The sequence below is a fragment of the Bufo bufo genome, chromosome 1 (genome assembly GCF_905171765.1).
Source record: "Bufo bufo chromosome 1, aBufBuf1.1, whole genome shotgun sequence".
NCBI lineage: Eukaryota > Metazoa > Chordata > Amphibia > Anura > Bufonidae > Bufo > Bufo bufo.
The window spans coordinates 593727827-593752417 of NC_053389.1; the positions used below are offsets into that span (position 1 = coordinate 593727827).

General features: G+C 41.6%; 1 protein-coding gene across 1 annotated transcript in view; it reads right to left on the bottom strand.

The window, feature by feature from the left end:
• The window catches only part of LOC120985300 (kielin cysteine rich BMP regulator), a 149601-nt gene that overhangs the window by 30731 nt on the left and 94279 nt on the right, over positions 1 to 24591 (bottom strand). The window contains exons 23-39 of the mRNA XM_040413498.1: positions 22930 to 23023; positions 22650 to 22802; positions 21496 to 21602; positions 21319 to 21412; positions 21046 to 21219; positions 20870 to 20952; positions 18352 to 18445; positions 13745 to 13927; positions 12613 to 12783; positions 9573 to 9749; positions 9102 to 9187; positions 7336 to 7426; positions 5962 to 6044; positions 5667 to 5840; positions 4656 to 4835; positions 2191 to 2461; positions 734 to 816 (exon numbers count right to left, since the gene is read on the bottom strand). Coding sequence (XP_040269432.1) covers positions 734 to 816; positions 2191 to 2461; positions 4656 to 4835; positions 5667 to 5840; positions 5962 to 6044; positions 7336 to 7426; positions 9102 to 9187; positions 9573 to 9749; positions 12613 to 12783; positions 13745 to 13927; positions 18352 to 18445; positions 20870 to 20952; positions 21046 to 21219; positions 21319 to 21412; positions 21496 to 21602; positions 22650 to 22802; positions 22930 to 23023 — 2298 coding nt within the window. The remainder of the gene's footprint in view (positions 1 to 733; positions 817 to 2190; positions 2462 to 4655; positions 4836 to 5666; positions 5841 to 5961; positions 6045 to 7335; positions 7427 to 9101; positions 9188 to 9572; positions 9750 to 12612; positions 12784 to 13744; positions 13928 to 18351; positions 18446 to 20869; positions 20953 to 21045; positions 21220 to 21318; positions 21413 to 21495; positions 21603 to 22649; positions 22803 to 22929; positions 23024 to 24591) is intronic.

The window sequence follows — 24591 nt, forward strand, 5'->3', positions numbered from 1 at the left end:
TATAAATGTTAAGGCATCTGACTACCGCAACCAGATGTACCATGACCAAGATGAATGAAACCTCTCATTTATTATGGCTCCTCTTTGTAATCCATACACTATAGAAGTGCCTTGTATCTCTGCATACCTCCAATTTCATACTGTGGCATATAGGGTTTTCACACAGAGAGTCTCTGGAACTTGAGGCCTGAGGAGAAGGAGCATGAAATACAGCTTCCTCCACCCTCCAGTCTAGACTCTCTTTAGGTTAGGGGTGGGTCCAGCCCACATCTAACCTCCTACAAGGGCTGAGCCAGGATTGTTAACCCTGGCTATGCTATTCATACCATGCTATGCTGGGTACAATGCATGGCATAACATTACATAACGTCAAACAATAAACCATTTGCAGATACCCCCTGCTCTGGGGTACTGAATATGGCCTTCGTGTGCTATTGTAAATTTCCACCTGACTCTGAACATATGGAAGTAGAGGACAATCCGAGTGGAATAGCATCCCACACATCCTGTGCTGCAGCACACAGTGGCCATGTGGCTCCTTTCCATATTATTATAGTCAAGGACAATACTCCACCAAGATTCAGAATACAATTCTGTAGCAGAATATTTTCTAGCAATACACTATATCCTTTTTAGTTCCTATAAAACAAACCTGCCACTTTTATTTCAGTCAGATTTGTTGAAGCTACATATGGATATGAACTAGGTATAGAAACAACTATCTGGTACTTACTGTGCATGTACACTGCAGACATGGATCTGAGAAGGGCACCCAGCGAGCACCATCACTATACTCTTTTCCTTCATAGTGACACACTAAAAACAAATTACAAGCAAAAAGGTATAAATTTCCCTGAGTGATAACTGTATCACAGTTCAGTTGTGTGTTGTGCTTCATTTTAAATATGCATAAGGTCTCATACAAACGTCTGCATCCGTTTTGCTGTCCTCAAATCAGGGGATCTGCAAAATACAGATGTGTTCCGAGTTTCATCACCTTTTTTTGCGGTCCTATCAACTTCAATGGGTACTGAATTTTGCGGAGAAGTATAAGACATGTTCTACCTTTTTGTGAAAGGGCGTTCGGATGTGGACAGCACAGGGACTACAGACCGCAGACCCATTGAAAACAAAATAAATGCTTAACACACAAGTCAAAGACAACATTGAGGCAAATTTACTAAGACTGTCTAAAATGTACGCAGTTTAAACTAAGGCAGCCATTCTAAAGATGTCCCCGAGTTTTTACACTGCCTCATGCTGGATGATAGTTTTTGTGCACTCCAAATTTGAATCACCTGTTAGATGGCTTACTTTGCAAAATAATTTTGTGGCACAGTTTTGGTGAAAATTATCCCATCTTTCATCTTTGACCCTTTCGCATTCAGCCACGTTCCTTTTCCCGCTAAGTCTTGTCCCCTTGGCAAACTAGGTGCAGTTGATTTGTATTTTTGGCCACATTAGTTTCATAAATATGTCTAAGACATGATGCACAAAAATGCATCTAATTGTGCCTAAGTTTGGTTTATTTTAAGAATAGATTTGGGCTCAGTTACGATGGTAAATGTGAACCATTGTGACTTTTCTGAGCATAGGACTTCACAATGAACCTATAGAGCACTGTAAATTGTCAGTACTGCATAACATTATGTAAAACTGCCATCTGGACACTTTAATAGTATTCAACACTCATGGTATGGGCTATATATAACATGATGACAACCAATATACTGTATTTCCTTCTGGAAGTCAAACGGATTTCTGGGAGCGTGAATACAGGGACACAAAATAATCAGGGAGACAATCTCTCATTGTGTGCATGGCAAGGGAAGTAAGGTTAACTGTAGAGTCCAGGAACAATTCTTTGTTGTCAGTAATAAGTTGCACATTTGGAGAAAGCAAGTAGTTTGCAAGATTAGAGAAGGAGGTCATCAAAGTGTAAATGAACCTCTAAATGCAGTTTCGAATTGCGTTCTATTCTATTAGGCGTATGCTACTGTACCTTGATGCTGAAAACTTCCTAGCGCTGAGTTGCACTGAGGAAGCCGCTCTTGTTAGCGATAAAATCTTATGAGAGGTGTAAACATGTCCATTTAATTTTCACATATCATTAAAAGATGTTCATTGACAAGAACATTTTTTTTTTAGCATAATGCTACTTTTCTTCACTATTCTTCAGTGCAACTATACCTGGGCACTCCATGCAGCACTGACTAGGCTTTCTGATGGGGTTTACACAGTAGACTTGAGGACACACTACATGGGTGCAGGTGACACTGCCTTCCAAACACACACAACGGAGGCATGGGTCCGACACAGAGGAAAATGTCTGATGGTTGGAGTATTCTTTGCCCTCATAGAGACAGCGATCACATACAGGACAGCAATGAGATGAGAGAGAGGGCACTGGATGGCTGCATTCTTTTTCACACGGAAGACGTTGGCATGTCACCATCTCATTCTAAAGAAAGAACAAATAATGCAATTTCCTTGAAATTGTTTCAGGCATCTTAATATTTTATTTGTTATTAACACAATATAATAGTATTTAAACCAAGGCAAAAGATAAATTTACAGCTGGCATACAATGTAACTGTGGTAGAAATGCAAATCCTAAATTACACTGCAGGGAGATTTTCTATGGCAAACAATCAATGTGGACTCATTCAGTTACAGGTTACGGAAAGGGAATTAAGCCATGGAAAATTTGACATTTGTGCCTTTTCTCGTCTTCAAGCACACACACTACATATATATTGTGGCTATGTGAACTGTAAAATGTATGGGAAAGTCCCGGAAGGGGGGTATATCTCTCCCAGGTTCCTCAACTGGCTGAGATGGGTGAAATCCAGAATGACGCCGGCTTCAGTAAATATAGTTGCTGAAGCTATTTTCTTTATTTATTCAGGGCTGGATTTTACTTGGATTGGGATGGTAGATTTTGGCAGTGGGACCTCCCAATCCACCCCTCCCAAGTCTGGGGCAGGTTTTCCCTAGCAGTAAGGGATCCCCAGGTGAGGCCTGCTCTAATCAGGCTGGGATAAAGCACCTCCCAGTGTGTCAGTCTGGGGAGAGAGAGAGAGAGAGAGAGAGAAGACTTTTGAACAAAGTGCTGCTGAGGCTCTGTGAGTGTGATCTCAGCTGGGCTAGGCTGAGGGGCTACGAGGCTGGGAGATAGCCTGGAATTTGGTGGACTCATATTTGCTACAGCCTGGAGGCTGCTGGACTATTGGGCTGAGAAAACCGCACCTGGAACAATATGTGAACTGTGATGGAGGAGGAGGGAGCTCCCCGTGGAAAACGCTGCTGTAAAGGTTGCGGAAGTTAGAGGTCGTAGGCCTAAGAAGAAATCTGGAAAAGGAGCAAGTTAGAAAGCTAAGAAGAAGTTCTCCAGCGAAGAGGAGAAGGAGGAGTCCCTTAGACACTGTCTGCTAGGTAGCAAGTCAGAGTTTATGAAAAACCAAGCTCTGCTAGCCTGGGGGAGGCAGAATAGAGGGAATATGTGACATTGACCACATCTTTCAGAGGGCATGGTACGATGTGGTGCAATCCCCAGACCTCCAGTCTGAAGAAGAGGGCGGGATATGTGACGATGTGAACTGTAAAATGCATGGGAAAGTCCCGGAAGGGGGGTATATCTCTCCCAGGTTCCTCAACTGGCCGAGGTGGGTGAAATCCAGAATGACGCTGGCTTCAGTAAATATAGTTGCTGAAGCAATTTTCTTTATTTATTCAGGGCTGGATTTTACTTGGATTGGGATGGTAGGTTTTGGCAGTGGGACCTCCCAATCCACCCCCCTCCCACAGTCCGGGGCAGGTTTTCCCTAGCAGGAAGGGATCCCCAGGTGAGGCCTGCTCTAATCTGGCTGGGATAAAGCATCTCCCAGTGTGTCAGTCTGGAGAGAGAGAGAGAGAGAGAGAGAGAAGACTTTTGAACAGAGTGCTGCTGAGGCTCTGTGAGTGTGGTCTCAGCTGGGCTAGGTTGAGGAGCCACAAGGCTGGAAGATAGCCTGGAATTTAGGGGACTAGTATTTGCTACAGCCTGGAGGCTGCTGGACTATTGGGCTGAGAAAGCTGCACCTGAAACAGTGTGTGAACTGTGATGTATAGGTGAGTCAGAGAGACACGTCATATTTAGTGTTGAGTGAACTTGTGTTTTAAGTTCGGCGTCTAAAGTTCGGGTTTGGGTTATCGAAGAATCGCGTTGTGGATTTCGCTACCACGGACCATAACGGAATTTAGAATCCATAACGCGATTCTTCGATAACCCGAACCCGAACTTTAGACGCCGAACTTAAAACACAAGTTCGCTCAACGCTAGTCATATTTGTTTAGTTAGTGTCTAGATGGGCAGGTGTTTCTTTTGCTTTGTTTGTGCTGGTGTGTGAAGACTGCCAAATAAATGCACCGTTTGGACCTTAAACCTGGTGTTCGTGAAGAAGTCTGTGAGTACGACTCCCTGAGAGAGAGCGATCCCTGCTCCCAGCCGTAATGCAGAGACATGATCTTCATACATGCCTTAACTCTGTGTTGTATAGTTCAATGTCATTGAAAAGAACTTCCACATGTTGAGCGTTTATAACTGAAACTTACTAGAAAAGCTTTTTTCTGTAAAATGCTCATCTCAGCAGTCACATTTTATACCATAAACTCACCCTACAGGAGCATTGGGTACAAATATCTCCAGGTAGCTTGAAATTTTCACCATTCTGAAACACCCGTCCATTGTGCTTACATATTCCTGTGCAGAGCGGGCAACATTTCCCTGGTGGAGTCACTGGGTGCAAACAGGACACTCTCGGGCAAGAAACAGACACACAGGTCACTTCTCCATTCTGCAAGACATAAAGGACACACACACACTGGCATTGCTTAAGGTGCAAATGAGCCAATTAGTAAGTTGCTTCCACTGTAAAGTATACACATTGGACCAGGTCTACTAAACTTATAAACGGTGCTGTCTAGACCTGCACCAGATTTATCACAGAGGCTCAGGTTGGATGATGAATGTGGTGCGGGGATAGACACTATATCGACTATCGGTTGGCTTATTTTGAGACTGTATCTTAGGCCATAACTGTGGCACAATTTAGACTCCAAATGGTACATTTTAGAATATGCCCCCTCTAGTGAAGCTCTGTTCCTTTCCAAAAGGCCCCACCTCTTGGTCAGCAAGATAGAAAAAGTGTAGAAACCCTAGTTGCACCAAATGACCCCAAATTTTGCCACTTGACACCACTTTATTCACCGATTTTTAGGTGCAGACACATTTGGAAAACTGGGTCAATTACAAATGTAAAATATTTCAATTTTCAGAAAGCATTGTAATTTTGGAGTTTTGATTACATTGCTGTTGATGTATTTGGGATATTTCTGATGGCAGTTTGCTTTGGCGTGTGGAATCATACCAGACGTAGCATAATCTGCCATACCATGGCAACACAGCACACACTACCTAGTAAAAAGCAGAATCCTGGCATTGTTATTTTAACCACTGAAACAGGGATTGAAAAAGAGAGGATTTGTTCTTCTGCTATTAGGCGAGTTGTTTTTTTTTTACCTTGAATTAAAAGGGAAAATGACATAAAGCACCTATGTAATACATTTTTACAAAAGTACACAAGTTTTTGTCTAGGTGTTCATTATTCAGATGGGGATTTGCTAACCTTGCATGTGCAGCGACTGCACTCATCGTCAGGGTCAGGAAAGCTCTCTCCATTGACACAGTCCTGGCCGTTATAATTGCAACCATCACATACAGGGCACATGCAGGGATCCTCACCTGGATGAGGGCAGTTGGCTGTGCCACATGGCCGAGGACCGCAGGTGACGCGGCCTCTCTGAGAAGCAAAACCATAATCATGTTAATTAGAAAATCCAGATAAAGCACTTACAGCATTAAAAGTTGTTATGTCTGTCCATCTGTAAGGGACTTTGAGGCTTATGTGCTCATATACTTACCATACAGCGGCATTGCTCACATTCATTTTGTGGTGAAGTGAAAGACTCGCCATCAATGTAATTATGACCTTGAAAATGGCATCCTAAAAACAGGAAAAAAAAAAGTAGCCCTACTATAATCAGTCTTAGGCCTGATTCACAATATTTAGTTCTGCATTTTGGATCAGTGCTTGTACGCCAAAACCAGGAATAGGGCCTATATGGAGAAAATATAGTGGACCCACTCCTAGTTTTGGTATTTCATGGGGAATCCAATAATATTCTAAAACATGGATGTCCAGATAGATGGCAGGTCCTCTTTAATTTATTTATTTTACTTGCTTATATAGCGCTGACATATTCCACAGCCCTTTACAGATATAATCATCACTTGCTGTCCCCAGTGGGACTCACAATCTAAATTCCCTATTAATATGTCTTTAGAGCGTGGGAGGAAACCGGAGTACCCCATGCAGACACGGGGAGAACATACAAACTCCATGCAGATGTTGTCCTTGGTCAGATTTGAACCCAGGACCTCAGCGCTACAAGGCACGAGTGCTAACTACTGATCCACCATGCTGCCCAATATCAATTTAATCAATATACCATATTTTTGGACTATAAGACACATCTTTTTTCCCAGAAAAATGGGGGGAAATTGGCAGTGTGTCTTATAATCTGAATGCTAATGACCGCTTCCGTTATGGTGCGCACTATGACCTGACGCTGTGCACCGTCAGGTCACAGTACACAGTGAACCCGGAAGAAGTGATAGAGCAGTGAGTCCTGGATATGCAGCTCCATTGGGAGCAAGCGAGATAAGTTTATTTATTTGAGACGTCTCATCTGAAGTCTGGGGGGGTTGCGATCTGAGGCTGAGCAGGATTGGGGGGTCCTATCAGAGGCTGATTCAGGGGGCTGATATGAGGCTGATGGGGGCTGTGGGGTCCTATATGAGGCTGATTGGGGGTATGATCTGAGTCTGATGGGGGTTGGGTATGATCTAAGGCTAATGGGGGGGTCTGATCTAAGGCTTGGGGGGTCTGATGGGAGGCTGATGGAGGCTGGAGGGTCTGATCTGAGGCTGATGGAGGTTGAGGGGTCTGAGGCTGATGGAGCTTGGGGTTTGATTTTGGGGTCTAATGAAGAATGGGAGTCTGATTTGGGGGTCTGCTCTGAGGTCTGATGGATAATATTTTTTTTTCTTATTTTCCTCCTCCAAATCCTAGGGGCGTCTTATAGTCTGAAAAACACGGTACTAACTATTGATATCAATAGACTAAATCCTAAAAATATTTACTGTTTTATATTGTTTGTTTCTATTTATTCCATTTCATATTTACAGTGAAGTACTGATAAATGAAGGGCCATAGATTACATTCAGAACCTCACCCTGGCACAGAGGACAGTCACAAGGTCCAGTCACTGGATGTGGGCAGGTAGCTGGAGCACAAAGCTTGCGTGCACACTGAACGGATCCGGCCTGAATAAATCAGAAGACATTGCACTCATCACTCTGTGTGTTAAGAATACGTCATACAACTACTTTATTTAGTCATTATTGTGTAAGAAAAGCTATGTACAAAACCATTAGGCATGATTTTGTAAAATTTGAGTCAGTGTAATAAAATAAAAACATGTTATTATAACACTCCCTCATACAGAAAGTGTTTTCTTTAGTACACTATATATAATATACTGATAGTCAGTCTTTGAAGAAATGTCTGAGAGGGGCAGCCAGTGCCAGGCTGTAGTGAGAGAAGTTCCTCAGGCCTCCAACACCTTGGCCTGAACCACTCAGCCTTTCTGCCCAGGCAGGTTCTACCTCTCATTTTACATTTATTGGACTCATGGCAGTCAATATTTAAAAGCTGTTAACTCTCGCGACATGTTGATTTTAGTAACTATTTGCATTCCCCATGGTATAACAATTCTTTAGCTTTCCCAAAACCGTGCATTGTGCCACTCCACTGTTATTCCTTCTAGAAAATTTTTAATAAATTGACAACTGGGTGTTAACATCGGGTACTGTATACACTGTTCAACTTTGAGAACCCCATATCTGCCAATGACTTTTAAAAAGACCTATGAAGCCAAGAAGACGTTGAGGTGTATGCACATGGCTCTCTCCATGAATTTGTAAGGCAGTCTCTGGCTCGGCTTTCTCCATAACTCCTGTAGACGTCAGTAGAGAGGGCCACTTGCATGGGTGGCTGACCACCAGTCTCATATGTGGTGTTGGGTTGTCTAGGTTTGTATGGGCCTCCACCAACTTTAATCCTGCCCTGGGAGCAGTATATGATAGAGGAATTTAAAGAACATTGATGAGAGAAACCCTGTGTCATGCATTGCCCCTCAGGCCCATACCCATTTACTGACATACAATCGCAAAGCTCTTTTTTCTCTATGTGAACCGAGCCTTGGTGATGCTCCTAGTAATGAGCAAAACTAGTTCAAGGAATACTAAGCAGGTGCCAGTGTGATTCATTCCAGTGATGGTCATATCATGTAAACTGTTTAGGCTTGAAGGATTCCAAAGGGAAATGCTTCTCTATCTTTTCAGCAGTGGAGGAGTGCAGATTAAGGACTGCTTTTGGAATATTTTTAAAACTTGCTCCTTATATACACTACACAAGCAAGATTTCTTCGAAGGTCCTTATCTTTGTTTTCATTTTATGCACTTCTATAGCGCTACTATATTCCGCAGCGCTTTACAGACATCAGCATCCAACTGGGGCTTACAATCTAAGGTCCCTATCAGTATGTCTTTGGAGTGTGGGAGGAAACCAGAGGAAACCCAAGCAAACACGGGGAGAACACACAAACTCTATGCAGATGTTGCCCTTCGGTCAGATTCTAACCTAGGACCCTGGCGCTGCTAGGCACCAGTGCTAACCACTGAGCCACCATGCTGCCCATTCATTCTTGTTTTATTAATTCAGGTGCTTGGGTTGAAGTTCATACCTTTTGTAACAGCTGTTAAGAATTTCCCTCTGGCTTAAAAATAATTGTCAAACTAAAAACAAAGTATTATCACATTGAAGTAAAAAAGGAGCTAGGCAGGAATGTATCCAAGCAGAGGAAGCTTGCATCTGCTTTCTATGATGTAATGAGGCAATGGACATTGTGCTGTGCTTGACCTCGACCTCGATACTCACCCTACAAGTACATTCTGAGCACGCTGAACTTGAAGGGTCTGGGATAGTTTGACCGTTAATCAGTTCCACACCATTATATGAACATCCTGTTATGGAGAACACGAAAGAACAACAATTAGAGAAAAAAATAGAAAGGCACAGATATTCTAGATAGCGAGGAAATAAAATAGTAGTCAAGTAAGAGATTATTGTCCTCTGTTAACTGAACCTTCTGTATGTTGTCCTAAAGAGCTCATTTTAAGATATTCTGGAGCAGAGATAATGTACATAACCCCGAGAGTGCTGCATAGAGAGGCGTACCAGTGCCCTCCACTGCAGTATATTATATGAATTGCATTTTAATGTGACATAGGCACCATTGGGTTTAGAGTGATATTATATGCACACAGATACAAGACAAAGAAAGTGGCAGACATATATAATTACAAACAGTGGAAGCCAAGAATACAGTAAAAGAAACTTGTTACCAACCATCACAAACTGGACAGCATTTTCGTGGTGGGGTGCTGGGGTGAGTGCAGCCAGCTTTATAGCAAGGCTTTTTATTGCATGTGACAAACCCATCAGCACAGACACACCGACTGCAAGAATCCTGTGGTGACGAAAACTCATGACCGTTCAGGTACACCTCCCCCAGATACTGGCAATCTGTGGAATATTGCATAACATGTTGAACAATTCCTGTAATGTATACACATAGCTCAATAATGTATATGTAATTTCTTTTGAAATGTGCCATGAAGCATACAAAAACAATTAAAGAAAACTGTCGGGCATGTTTGAAGTCACCTTGGTATGTTAATGACAGGTTAATTACTGTATATGTCACTTAATAAGTATCTCTGAATATCGTGCACAATAAAGATATTAGTTATTAGTGGAAGGTACATTTGTGACATTTCTAGAGCTATGGAAAGCATTTTTCTACAGCTGGCTAAAGCTATACTGCTTGCTGTAAAAAAAAAGGCAAGATATACCACCAAAAATATAAACGCAACACTTTCGGTTTTGCTCCCATTTTGCATGAGCTGAACTCAAAGACTTTTCTACATACAAGACCCATTACTCTCAAATATTGTTCACAAATCTGTCTAAATCTGTGTTAGTGAGCACTTCTCCTTTGCTGAGATAATCCATCCCACCTCACAGGTGTGGCATATCAAGGTGCTGATTAGACAGCATGAATATTTCACAGGTGTGCCTTAGACTGCCCGCAATAAGAGGCCACTCTGAAATGTGCAGTTTGATCACACAGCACAATGCCACAGATGTCGCAACGTTTGAGGAAGCGTGCAATTGGCATGCTGACTGCAGGAACGTCTACCAGAGCTGTTGCCCGTGCAATGAATGTTCATTTCTCTACCATAAGCCGTTTCCAAAGGCGTTTCAGAGAATTTGGCAGTGCATCCAACCGGCCTCACAACCGCAGACCACGTGTAACCACACCAGCCCAGGACCTCCACATCCAGCATGTTCACCTCCACGATCGTCTGAGACCAGCCACCCGGATAGCTGCAGCAACAATCTGTTTGCATAACCAAAGAATTTCTGCACAAACTGTCAGAAACCGTCTCAGGGAAGCTCATCTGCATGCTTGTTGTCCTCATCGGGGTCTGGACCTGACTGCAGTTCGTCGTCGTAACCGACTTGAGTGGGCAAATGCTCACATTCGATGGCGTCTGGCATGTTGGAGAGGCGTTCTGTTCACGGATGAGTCCCGGATTTCACTGTTCAGGGCAGATGGCAGACAGCGTGTGTGGCGTCGTGTGGGTGAGAGGTTTGCTGACGTCAATGTTGTGGATCGAGTGGCCCATGGTGGAGGTGGGGTTATGGTATGGGCAGGCGTATGTTGACAACAAACACAGGTGCATTTTATTGATGGCATTTTAAATGCACAGATATACCATGACGAGATCCTGAGGCCCATTGTTGTGCCATTCATCCACGACCATCACCTCATGTTGCAGCATGATAATGCACGGCCCCATATTGCGAGGATCTGTACACAATTCCTGGAATCTGAAAACATCCCAGTTCTTGCATGGCCAGCATACTCACGGGACATGTCACCCATTGAGCATGTTTGGGATGCTCTGGACAGCTTTTTCCAGTTCCTGACAATATTTTGCAACTTCGCACAACTATTGAAAAGGAGTGGACCAACATTCCACAGGCCACAATCAACAACTTGATCAACTCTATGTGACGGAGATGTGTTGCACTGTGTGAGGCAAATGGTGGCCACATCAGATACAGACTGGTTTTCTGACCCCCCCCCCCCCCTTCCCCACCCAATAAGGCAAAACTGTGCACATTTCAGAGAGGCCTTTTATTGTGGGAAGTCTAATGCACGCCTGTGCAATATTCATGCTGTCTAATCAGAACGTTGATATGCCACACCTGTGAGATGGATTATCTCAACAAAGGAGAAGTGCTCACTAACACAGATTTAGACAGATTTGTGAACAATATTTGAGAGTAATGGGTCTTTTGTGTATGTAGAAAATGTTTCAGATCTTTGAGTTCAGCTCATGCAAAATGGGAGCAAAACCAAAAGTGTTGCATTTATATTTTTGGTCAGTGTATGTTAGAAATAAAGACAAGGGGTGGACACACATGGAAGAAGAAATGGAGAACCAACAAAACCCATGGAAACCAAAGAGAGTTGTTCAGACTTGACACAAGGAAATGAGACAAAGTAAACAGAGGGTTCAGCAAACTCTATTGATGGTGAACTAATGACAAGGTTGGGTGTGAGATCATAGGATACATACTAGGGACAGATATCTAAACTTAAAAGGAATGCGTCATCAGAATATTGTTTAAATAATGTTTTTATGTTTTTAAACATTTTTAAAGAATTTTTTATGGTTATTTTTAACATGTATATTGAAAAAAAACATAAAATCTGCAGTTTTGCATTAGCAACGAAGCCTAATAATAGGTGCCATTTCTTGCTCTCTAGAGATCAGTTTTCAGCAGTCATCTCATTACCATTACAAGCAAGATTAGAATGACAGATATCACCTATATATAGATAACACACCATTCACAATAGATGATTATCAAAGCTTATCTACTCCCTCCTGACCTCTGCACAGGTCACATAGCATGCCTAAAAACTCTCCCATAGCAGTCAATGAAGTCCTTCCCTGACCATTGTGTCTATTGCCCATGGTGGATGCCGTAAAGCTATTCTCTAAATGCTGTTAAGAACAGTTCAGGCAAGATGGCCTCCACGATAATCATGCTCAGGAAATAGAATAAAAAATGTGCAATCATAAAAGTAAAAACAGATAAGAATAAAAGGATATGATATGTGTCTCTATCTGGTTTTATCTGGCAGAACAAAATTTTAGGCGAGGAAGCTTTAATGTACAGATTGAAAATTTTTATTATATTATTAGGTACCATACTAGAAATCTAGGAAGTAGATTCTACTTACATGACCCATGTCAGGGCAGAGAATGCGTATGCTGAAAACAGTTTATGAAATATTTGAGTTATTCACCTTGACACTCCTTGCAGCATGGGCCAGGGGCTGGATAGGGGCAGTTAAGTATGGGGCATGTTTTAGGCTGGCAATTCACACTACCTTCCCAGCAAACACACACCGAGCAAAAATCTGATGGTTGTGTGAACTGTTCCCCATTAGCAAGCTCTTTTCCGGACAGCAGACATCCTGAAAATAAATAAGAGAAGCAGAATTATAAAAAGTATGCAGTCATATTCCTAAAATATATTATTTTCAAGCCAAAAATATAGCAATTCTGGAATAAGGACTAATATTGGGTGTTTTAACTTGTGACTACAGTATATAAGGCTTTGTTACTTACTACTCTTCATCGTCTTTACTGTAAAATATTTTTATTTTTGTATTTCTTTAAGGCTATGATACTATAAAAAAAGTGAAAAAAAAAATGCCGGATCCGTTTTTTTCCGGATGGCACCGGAGAGACGGATAAAGCATTTCAATGCATTTGTCATATGGATCATCAGTTTGCATACGTTTTGACGGATCCGGCGACGGAACTGCCTGCCGGAATCCTCTGCCGCAAGTGTGAAAGTACCCTTAGACGATCAAAAGCAATGCTGATCCCTTCACAATTACCACCGGGCAACTTGAGATGCCATTTAGTTGTAGTCTTTGTCACTTCTTGCTCTTGTTATTTTCATTCCTGCTTTCTTCCCTTTTATACTTATTTTGTCCTGAACTGATGTATTTACATTTTGTTGTTGTATATCTCCTGTACATATTTGGTGGTGTTGACCGAAGCTTAAAAAAAATTTGATTTGGCTGCTTCACCGAATTTTAGTAAGAAATTCGCTTTGTGGCGTATTATTTTTAAAAAAAAATTTACGCAGTTTCAGGGAAAATTGATTTGTTACCACGACGTACAAAGGAAATTCGATTTCGCAGTGAATTTAATTTTTCCCTGAAATTCAGATCGAAGTCAACTTCAGATACTTCAATTGGCTCAAGCCTGATATTAGGGATAGCAGAATGGGAATATCTTGACGTTTCTTTATTTTCAGGGAGGTTGATTAGTTGTACATGCTATTCACATATGAAAGCTTGGCACAGGAAATATACATTCTGATAAATTTCTTAAGCATTGAATAGTTCATCTAGAAGTAGTTACCATCGCAGGATCGACAGCAGTCTCCTTTAAGAGGGTGGGTGCAAGCTATAGGAGCACAGGGCTTGCGTTGACAGGTAATTGTGCCATTGTTACATATACAGTCACGACATTTATCTGATGGATCATAGAATCGCTGCATGTGTCTGTAAGTGATTCCAGAATAAGGACAGTCAGCCGGGGGTGCTGTGGGAACAGAGGAATTTACCAGTTACACGTACATTGAAGAATGCAAGACATTACATTACATGTGTAAAATAACACATAACTGTCAGCACAGCTTCAAAGCACAAGGTCCCATCTGGACAACACTTTTATAAATGAGGAACCTTTCAATAAGTTATTTATTGCTGGGGAAGCTGCAAGACCCCACTCAATGATCCATATGCACTAATAATAATAATAATAATTTTTTATTTTATTTATTTATTAAATTTTTTAATCTATCTTTCTATCTATCTATCTATCTATCTGTCTATCTATCCATCTATCCATTCATCTATCGTACCCCACAACAGGGTCACTGCAAAAAAAAAAAGTTGATTGTTCCAATGTTGAATTGTTAAGTGAAATGTTGAGATTTATTGTATTTCTGTACTCAATAGTATTGTATGGATGTCAGGGTTAACTACCTTCACTCCATCCCTTTGTGGTTGCTAGGATATTGACCTGGGTCTGCCCCCTAGTTGGTGGTGAGTCTGTGCTTAGCTGAGAAAGAGAGAGCCCACATGTGCTTACTCCTCAGGGGAGAATCTTCATCTCTGAGACATCTACATTAGCAATGAGCGAATCGACTTTGGATGAAACATCAAAAGTCAATTTGCATAAAACTTCATTAGAATACTGTACGGAGTGAGTGAGCTCTGAACAGTATTAGAATGTATTTGTGTCACGAATACAGGGGAGGGGAGGGACACAGAACTAGGCCTCAAGGCTAGGGAGAGGGAAAAGGTCACCTCCTAGGAAGCCCCTAAACCTGGCCCTGACTCCTGTCAGTATGTATAGACCCTGAAGGTGGGAAAATACATACACCGGAACCTAGACCCTAGGAGCCCTGAAATGCACTAGGTAGTGGCAGGGAATGAGACTACTAGTTCCTTCCCAGGTGTACGAGCCAGCGTCTCCCTGTGGCCTGGTAACAACAAGCACATGGGAACAACCAAATACAAAGAACAGTACAACTTATCTTATAGAAAATGGATGAGCAGGAACACAGGTAAGGTCCACACACTAACTCTTCCAAATCCAAGCAGAGAATATCAACCGCATGGTCTGAAGTGTGAGACCAAACTAAGTAGGGAATGCAGTAATGAACACGGGCTGCACCTGACAAGAAGTGTGGTCATTACCAAACCACAACACTGAGAATCAAGAGACTGTCAGTTAACCTCAAGTGCAGTCAGTCTCTTCGATCTTCTAACCTCTGTCACAGAAGGTACGGTGACAATTGGCTCCTTTGAGCTGAAATTATTACTTTGCAAAGTCTCTCGGGACTTCGGGAAATAACTTCAGAAATTAATTTCTACTTTTAAAAAACTTTTACTGAACTCGGTTTTGGTTCCAAGTGGCACCTTGGAACTGAACCCGAGTTTGGTAAAAGTTATTTTTTACAGTAGAAATTAATTTCTGAAGTTATTGCCCGAAGTCTCCCAAGACTTTGCGAAGTAATAACTTTGGCTCATAGGAGCCAATGCATTCCAATACTGTACGGAGCGCTCGCTCCGTACAGTATTCTAGCGAAATCTTATCCGGATCGACTTTGGATGCTTCATCCGAAGTCGATTCACTCATCCCTAATCTACATCTAAAGCTACTTCATCCAAAAGTATTCCAAAAGAAGAAAGGAAGATTAGAAGGTTCAGAATCAGAAAGGCTGTTTATTGGACTCAGTCTGCAAGGTATCCATCACCCTGGGAATTACAGAAATATTAACTAAGAACCTCAGTTGCATGCCTAAGGTTCTGCAGACAGAAGCAGTCCTCCCAAGTGTCCCTCTTTTTGACCCAGGTCCCTCTGTCCATCCTTGCTCCTTAAATGTCCCTACTTTTGATCTGAGGTATAGATTTGCATTATTACATTTACAATATTGACCCAGAAGGTGTCTGTCAGAAAAGTTGGGAGGTATGCAGAAGGAAGGAGTACCACAGCCCACATCATTGCTGCTATTCATCCATACATTACTATTGGGAACGAATTACTCTGTGAACTGCTGTTGGAATTGTGCCTTGATACTGTTGGATGTACCACCACTAGTGTTGAGCGCGAATATTCAATTTTTTTCCTCGAATATCGCAATTTTGAGATTTCGCGAATATTTAGAATATCGTTCCATATATTCGTGAAATCGAATATTCGTATTTTTTTTTTTTTTTTTTTTATCTGAAAATATATGATTCCTCCCTGCTTCTTGCTTGTGGGTCAATGAGCCATTGGCCCACAAGCAACTGAATTGAATCTGGAAGGAATGACGTTTTAAGATGGACCGGAATATTCGAAATAAAGAATATATTGCTGTATATTCAATTTTAGAATATCCGTCCTATTCTAATCGAAACCAATAATCTCGGTTATAATATTCGAGTTCACGAATATTACAACAGAAAAATCGTAATGGTTAATATGTGTGCCCGAGCGCATGACAAAATCGTTATTTAATCAACTTCAGCATACAACAAACACCCCGACAAGCGTCCCCGTCACCATGGGAACGCCTGTGGGTTAGAAAATACCATCGGATTTGAGTTTTCCCTGAGATTGTAAAACCTCAGATCCGATGGTATATTCTAACCCACAGGCGTTCCCATGGTGACGGGGACGCTTGTCGGGGAGCAGTATGCCAAAGTGGAATATTATTGCTCTAACTTCGTATTTTACGAAATTTCTTAATATTGCTCTAACTTCGTCTTTTAGAATATTCGTAATATTCTAAAAGATGGAGTTAGAGCAATATTACGAATATTCTAAAAGACGAAGTTAGAGCAATATTAAGAAATTTCGTATAATACAAATAGATTGTAATTTAGCTAATATAGTGCTATAATCCTTTTTTTTTGTCAAATTTTTTTTGCCTCTTCTGAACTTCAGTTTTGGAAAATATGTACACTATTAAAAAAATTACTTTAGCAGTATATTAGCTAAATTACAATCTATATGTGTATTTTACGAAATTTCTTAATATTGCTCTAACTTCGTCTTTTAGAATATTCGTAATATTGCTCTAACTCCGTCTTTTAGAATATTACGAATATTCTAAAAGACGAAGTTAGAGCAATATTAAGAAATTTCGTAAAATACACATATTAGCCTAGCCATAGTCATAGGAACGTTGCCTTATACAGGAAAAAAATAAAAATAAAATCGTACGATTAATTTAATCGTATGAAGACGAAGTTAGAGCAATATTAAGAATATTCGTAAAATACACATATAGACTGCAATTTAGCTAATATAGTGCTATATTATTATTTTTTTTTAATAGTGTACATATTTCCCAAAACTAAAGTGCAGAAGAGGCAAAAAAAAATTAGGCAACAATAAAAATATTATAGCACTATATTAGCTGAATTACAATCTATATGTGTATTTTATGAAATTTCTTAATATTGCTCTAACTTCGTCTTTTAGAATATTCGTAATATTGCTCTAACTCCGTCTTTTAGAATATTACGAATATTCTAAAAGACGAAGTTAGAGCAATATTAAGAAATTTCGTAAAATACACATAATAGCCTAGCCATAGTCATAGGAACGTTGCCTTATACAGGAAAAAAAATAAAATAAAAAATCGTACGATTAATTTAATCGCATATTATTCGCGAAAAATAAAATAATTACGAATATTCGATTTCGACGAAAATAATACGAATATTAATTTGAATATTCGAAAAATATCGCGAAATCGAATATGGCACTTCCCGCTCATCACTAACCACCACTACTGCTGCTCTGCACTTTAGTAAAGAGAGACCTGTTTATTAGCACCAGCTTGCATGGACAGTGACTCCATCACCTTTTGCCGGCCATTGCACCTGCATTTACACTCCTGCCTTGCACCCTGCCAAAAAGGGCACCCAAACTACCCCCAAGAAACAGCCCCAATGCTGGGGTGTGCCCTGAGGGAAGAAAAGGTGCACACTCCTATTACTGCACTGCACTAGGGAGCATCAATGTGAGGAATGTCACTGTGATCCTTGTGAACAACTATCATTGCCACAGCCATTACTACTTCCATCCTCCACTCACTTTTCCTGGGCTTGCTGCATATCTATCTATCTATTTTATAAGAGAAAACTATGGAATTGTATAGATATGGGAAAAATGGGTGTTTCGCACAATTAACCAAAAGTGTCCCTCTTTGACCGTCCGAAAATATTTTGTATATGTTGTACTTTAAAAGACATTCGTTGAAAGACATAGAAACACTTTGTGAATACACAGCCCTTAAAATTTGTCAATGAAAATAAATTTGGGGCAAACTGTTTTGTAGGAAACAAATCTGCATTATATATAATATTCATAAGAAAGGAAGTGTTCTTCTATATTGAATACATGGTCATCTAGATAAATTTTTACTTTTTCTGCTTGTGACTTTTTTCCATATCCAGTCTTACCTGGACACTGTGGACAGCACTCTCCTGGGACTTGGAATGGCTCGGCACAAACGATGGGTGGACATCGCTTAGTAAGGCACTGTACATTACCATTCTGTGGAAATGTACCCAAATGAAAAAGGATTTAGAACAGACACGGTGGACATGCTGAAGTAACATTCAAAAAGCCAACACACTGCTTCCATGGGATGAAAGGTCATACTCCCACTTAACATATTCCTAATTATATCAATAAAACACTGAAGCCAGACAATTTGATTGGAAAATAATTTTTTACTAAAATAATAATTTAACATTAACAACTCAATTAAAATTCCATTAAACTCAAAAACACGAGCTCAGCCATAAGCTCAAGCTCATTATAACTTAATAATTTAACATTACCAACTCAATTTAAACATTCATTTGACCTCATATACAAAAAAGCACGAGCTCAGCCATAAGCTCAAGCTCCAAAATTGCAGCTTATCAAACAACTCATACCCCAGCTTAAAAAAAAATAAAAAAATAAATAAAACGACAGCCTATCGGGAAGGGCGGGCGGGGCAGCGATGCTTCCTTCTTCACAGATGAGGTAACGGACCCCAGCTTCACCTGCACCCACATATTTATCCGCACCACCTCAACCCGACCAGCCAATCAGAGTCTTAACAACCTAAACAAAGATATCCATTGGCTTAAAATATCAGCCAATAAAATAAGGGTTGCCACCACTGGGAAAAACTACCCAGATGGTGGTGACCAATCAAAAACATGTTGCCATCCCAGGCAATCTGCCCAGACACGGCAACAGTAAAAAAGGCGGAAAAATTTTCCCGCCAAAACTGATAGCATAAACTACCCAGGGATGACCTTAATCCCATGAGGACCCTTCCCTAATGTCCAGGATCCCACCAATCCATGTAGATATGTCTATATGTGCTATAGGTTAGGCTAGGTAGTTCTGTGAGTATATATTTATTAGGTATTTATCACAGACTGGCATTTTATGCTGGTGTATGATCTCCCTTGCGGTGCCAGAGGATGCACGTAATTTATGGCGTGGCACAGGACTGGTCATATATTAGGTGCATTGTGCACCTAAACATAAATCTACGGCAGCTCGGAGCTGTCATAGATTTCTGTCTTCATTTATGCCACCCTCACCATGCCCCCATTTGAGAAAGGGGCAAGGGCAGCGTAGATAAAATACCCTCACAATGCCATTTAAAAAGTTGCAAACCAGAGGACTGGCAAAAGGAGATAATAGATCCTGATCCTGTCTTAAGAAAGCTTCTACAGCTTCCGTGCAGACTTACGTTAGTCCATTTTTAACCTACCAAATTTGACATTATTACTATAATAATATAATATATTATTAATATAATACTGTAAGAGGTTATCCTATTCCCATTGTAACCATTCCTCGCTATTGGACCGCTGGAGATACTGTACTTTCCAATCTCTGGCAGTCCCATAGAAATGAATGGATTGGTGGCACACATGTTTGACTGCTGCTCCATTGATATCTGAGAAACAGGACCCCCATTTATGTGATCAGTGGGGGACCCATGGTTAGGATCAGATGTTTATTTGCTATCCTGTGGACTGGGATAAAGTTTAAACCTTAGGACAACACTTTTAAGCAAATGAGTGCAATTACTAGAGGTGACCATAATTACCCTATAAAAATCTTTTTTAAATAGGTGTGAATTGGCATTTTTTTTACTTACATTTTCTATAAGTTTAAAACTGAATTCGGGATGTAGGTGGCAAGTGGAAAGAGTAAAGGTGGACATACACATTAGATAGAGTTAGGTTGACCATTGAACAAACATCTGGTGAACGTTCGTTTGGCAGACATACAAATTTTTGTCCATATATTGCCCACTACAGTTGTTCAAATTGCCTATACACACAGGCGATACACTCGGGTGATGGACAAAAGATTTTCCTGGGAACATTCTTTCAAAGAAAGACATTTTCTTCCCAAATGAGCTTTCTTTGAGCAAAAGATCCTTTTCGGACAAAAATATTGAACACGGCTGACTTCTTTTCAAACAATAACGCTCATAACGTCATTGGTCGGCTAAAGCAATCGTTGATTGCTAAATTTCAACTAAAGAATTTTCATTTTGGTTGAAATCGTCTTTTTTGGACGATTTTTTTGGTTGAAATCGTCCTTTAGTGTGTATGTAGTATGTATGGCCACCCAGGGGCGTAGCTAAAGGCTCATGGGCCATGGTGCAAGAGTTCAGCTTGGGCCCCCTTCCCTCTGCTTTGTGGCCAGGGGCAGGGAAGCACATAGCCTTTGTGCTGCCTGAGGCGAAGATTGAAACGGCGACCCCCCCCCCCCCCCCCCCGAATGCCAAATTCTTAACTTAACTCCTTCTCTCCTGCCAGAGGTGTAACTTGACCTGCATGCACTTTCTATAATACCGGTGTCTTCTTGTGTGGCACAGCGACTGCTACCTCTGCACCCCCAATGGTTACGCCTCTATGGCACCCTTAAGACTACAGGATCAGACTAAATACTTACAATACAGTGACATTGTCTGCATTTGTCTGTTGGGTGGGGAAAGTCTGCACCATTTGGATATTCTTTTCCAGCATAATTGCAGCCTGTAAAAGATTGGCGCAGAGTCAAAGTTACATTATAACCAGTGGTAATTCTTATATTTTGTGAACCAGAATATGTCTATAAAACCAGCTCACCATTGCAATTATTGTTACAGCAGGTTCCTGGCAGTGGGTATGAACACAAAGATCCGGGACATCCACGGTCGGCACAGGTCACATGTCCATTATGGCATCCGCATTCCTGGCACTGATTGTCTGGGTTGGAAAATTGTTCTCCATCCAGGAAAATATTGTCATGATATCTACAATCTGACAAGCATCAGCCGCCATATAACAAATAGTTATTAAGGAAGATAGGAAAGCAAATACATAGGATTTCACATGTACACACCTGAAATAGACTCTCACCTGGGCATGTGGCACAGCAGTGGCCAAGCTTCTTCTCTGGCCTGGAACATAACACAGAGGGGCAGACAACCGGCATACACTGGACAGTGCCATCCTGAACACAAAGCTATGTGTTAGCAATTCTTCTGCAAGGCTCATACCCCCACTACAAATGCAAGTACCCCACCATTTCCTCACCTGGCAGTGGCAATTCTGGCATGGGTTGTCTGGGTCTGTGAAGTCCTGTCCATTACTGTACACTCTCTGGTTGTAAGTGCACGTATCACACACTGGACAGCACTCACCTAGTGTTTAAGAAAGTACAGTATATTAAAGGGCATCTGTCAGCAGATTTGTATCTATGAAACTGGCTGACATGTTACATGTGCACTTGGCAGCTGAAGGCATCTGTGTTGGTCCCATGTTCGTATGTGCCTTCATTGTTGAGAAAACGTATGTTTTAATATATACAAATGAACCTCTAGGAGCAATGGGGGCCTTGCTGTTACTCCTAGAGGCTCAGCTCTCTCTGCAACTGCTGCACCCTCTCCACTTTGATTTACAGGGCCAAGTATGATGGCATTTTCACTCCCTGTCCCTGTCAACCAAAGTGCAGAAGGCGCAGCAGATGCAGAAAGAACAGAGACTAGGTGTAACGGCAACGCCCCCGTTGCTCCTAGAGGCTCATTTGCATATGTTAAAGCTTAATTTTTCTCAGCAATGCAGACACATATGAACATGGGACCAACACAGATGCCTTCAGCTGCCAAGTGCACATGTAACAGGTCAGCCAGTTTTATAGGTACAAATCTGCTGACAGATGCCCTTAAAGGTATCCATACTGTATTCACATCAGATGTAATCTGCATGTATTTGCTGATTTTAATCTTTTCTATTACTTACATAACCTATATAAAATAAAAGGTACAGTATGAATAGGCTTACAATGATTACAATGCATTGGGGTAGCCATCGCTTAGGAGGATGCCTGATAAGGTGCACCAAATTTAATATGTATTGTGCCGTGTCCTGATAAGCTTGCCAGGCTGGGCCAAACATCCACGAGTCTTCCTTCTATCAACATTAGTGAGCAACTAAGGTATCTGTCAACTGCAATGTATATTCCACCAGAAGCTCCAAGGCCCTAATGCAAAATATTTAACAGCCCTGGACATACCATGTGCCATTTATAATGGTGTACCGTTTTCTCTTCTTATTAGGTCAATGGGCTTAAGGGACCCAGGGACGAGTAGCGCCTGCTAACGTTGCATCCCCTGTAGCTACACCACTGTATTCCTTTAAAAATTTCTATGTGTTCTTCACAAAGTAGTATACTATAAAGAGGTACTTACCTTCATTGTGGGTTGGGTGATGACAGGACAGCGGGGGGCACTGACTGACCCCACACACGGTGTCACCGTTCAAACAAGCACAAGTGCTACATGGATCACTTTCAGGTTCCCATTCCACCCCCTCTAAGAACTCCTCTCCATCCTGGACACAAACTACAAAAAGCAAAGACTGCATGTGAACATCAATCACAATACTTTAGGTCAATGTCAAAAGGACAAGATGCAGGTGAAGCGAAAGCAGATACACTGAAAAATACAGTGTTTCCTCAGGAGCCCTTACCTTTGCACACAGGACAACACTTATTGGGTTCTCTGATTGGATTAGGGCAGGATATTGGTGGACAGGTCTCCTCTAGGCAACGGACATTTCCTTTCTGTATCATGAGAGATGCGTCAGCACTAAGACTTATTATAGTAGGTATGCAGAGTATCAAAAAGTTATTCATGTTTAACAATGTTGACACCTTGGATCTGTTTCTACTTCCAATGGTCCCTGTACAGAGACATCAGATGCATGAACAGAGGCCTGCACTGCCTACTAGTAAATACTGTAGTGTGCCCCATCCCCTTATGTAACCTGTGGGAGGGGGCCACAGCATCTCTTACTAGGCAGTGCAGGGATCTGCAGCAGTCCTGCCACCGTAGAGTCTCTAGACAGCAACATTAGGGGCTTTCACACTTTTTTTTTTTTAAAGACACTTTTTAGGGTCAAAGCCAGAAGCAGATTCAAAGGGAAACATAAAGGAAGGACCTCTACTTCTTGTTTCTCCAGGATCTTGGCTCAAAAAACTGCATCAAAAACTGCTGTGGATTTTTCCAAAAACGGCTGTGTGTAAAACCAGAAGATCCTCCTGTGGACCCAAGTCCTGACACAATAATGGATCCCTAATAAAACAAGACCCTTATGGTCTAGCAGAGCTGTCCTTGAAAACAATTTAAAGGTGGACATGCCATATGTGCAGTCTGTGCAGGTCCACAAGGGCCCAGTAAGAAATCTAGATTACTAGTATGGGCGCTATGGGAGCATTATTACTTTTGGGTCACAGTGGGGACATCTTGGGGGCACTGTAGGAGCACTATTAATACCAAGTGGCCAGGGGCGTAACTACCATAGCGGCAGACCATGCAACTGCTATGAGGCTTGGGGCAAGAGGGGGCTCAGTCTTAGTTGGGATTATCTTCTCTTTTACTGGAGGTGAAAACTTGGTCAGGACTCTACCGTCTAAAGGAGCAACTTTTAGTAAAAGAGGCAGTGGAAAAATGACCCAAAGGTCATTGAAAAAGGTTTAGACGGAAACCCTTCTGTCCTGTGGGGACCCTGGTTCTATCCTTGCTATAGGGCCCTTACTTCTCTATGTACGCCACAGGCTGTGGCAGAGGAGTAATACTATTGGTGGGACGTTGGGGAGAACAATTACTGTGGGGGGCACCCTGGCACAGTATCAGCTTAGCACAGTTTTTTGGGGGGGACATTACACTGTCAGGGCCACTATTTGCTGGGCGCAGTTATTTTAGGACACTGAGTGCCAATAATCATTGAAGGGCACTATCTGCATGGTACTAGTATTTTCAGGGGGTTTATCTGTTTCTGCAGTATAGTATTGGGGACCACAGCGGCACAGTATTGGGGGTGGTAGGATGATTTTTTCCAGAAGATGGGAGGATGATGAAAAAGTAGCAAACTAACGGTGGGGCGCCATTGCCCGTGGCATGTAAAGTCTGGATCGGCACTCCTGCACAAGTCCTGTATAAAAAAAGAGTGTGGCCCTTTAGAATCATTAGCACCGGCTCAACTATTTCTGGAACTCTCATATATGTGAATGGAGATGTGGCCTTGCTTGCATTCACTTCTATTGGAGTTCTGGAAACAGCCGAGTGCACTCGCTTGGCTCTTTTTGTAACTCCCATAGAAGTGAATGCAGAGTATGCATGGTGCGCTCTC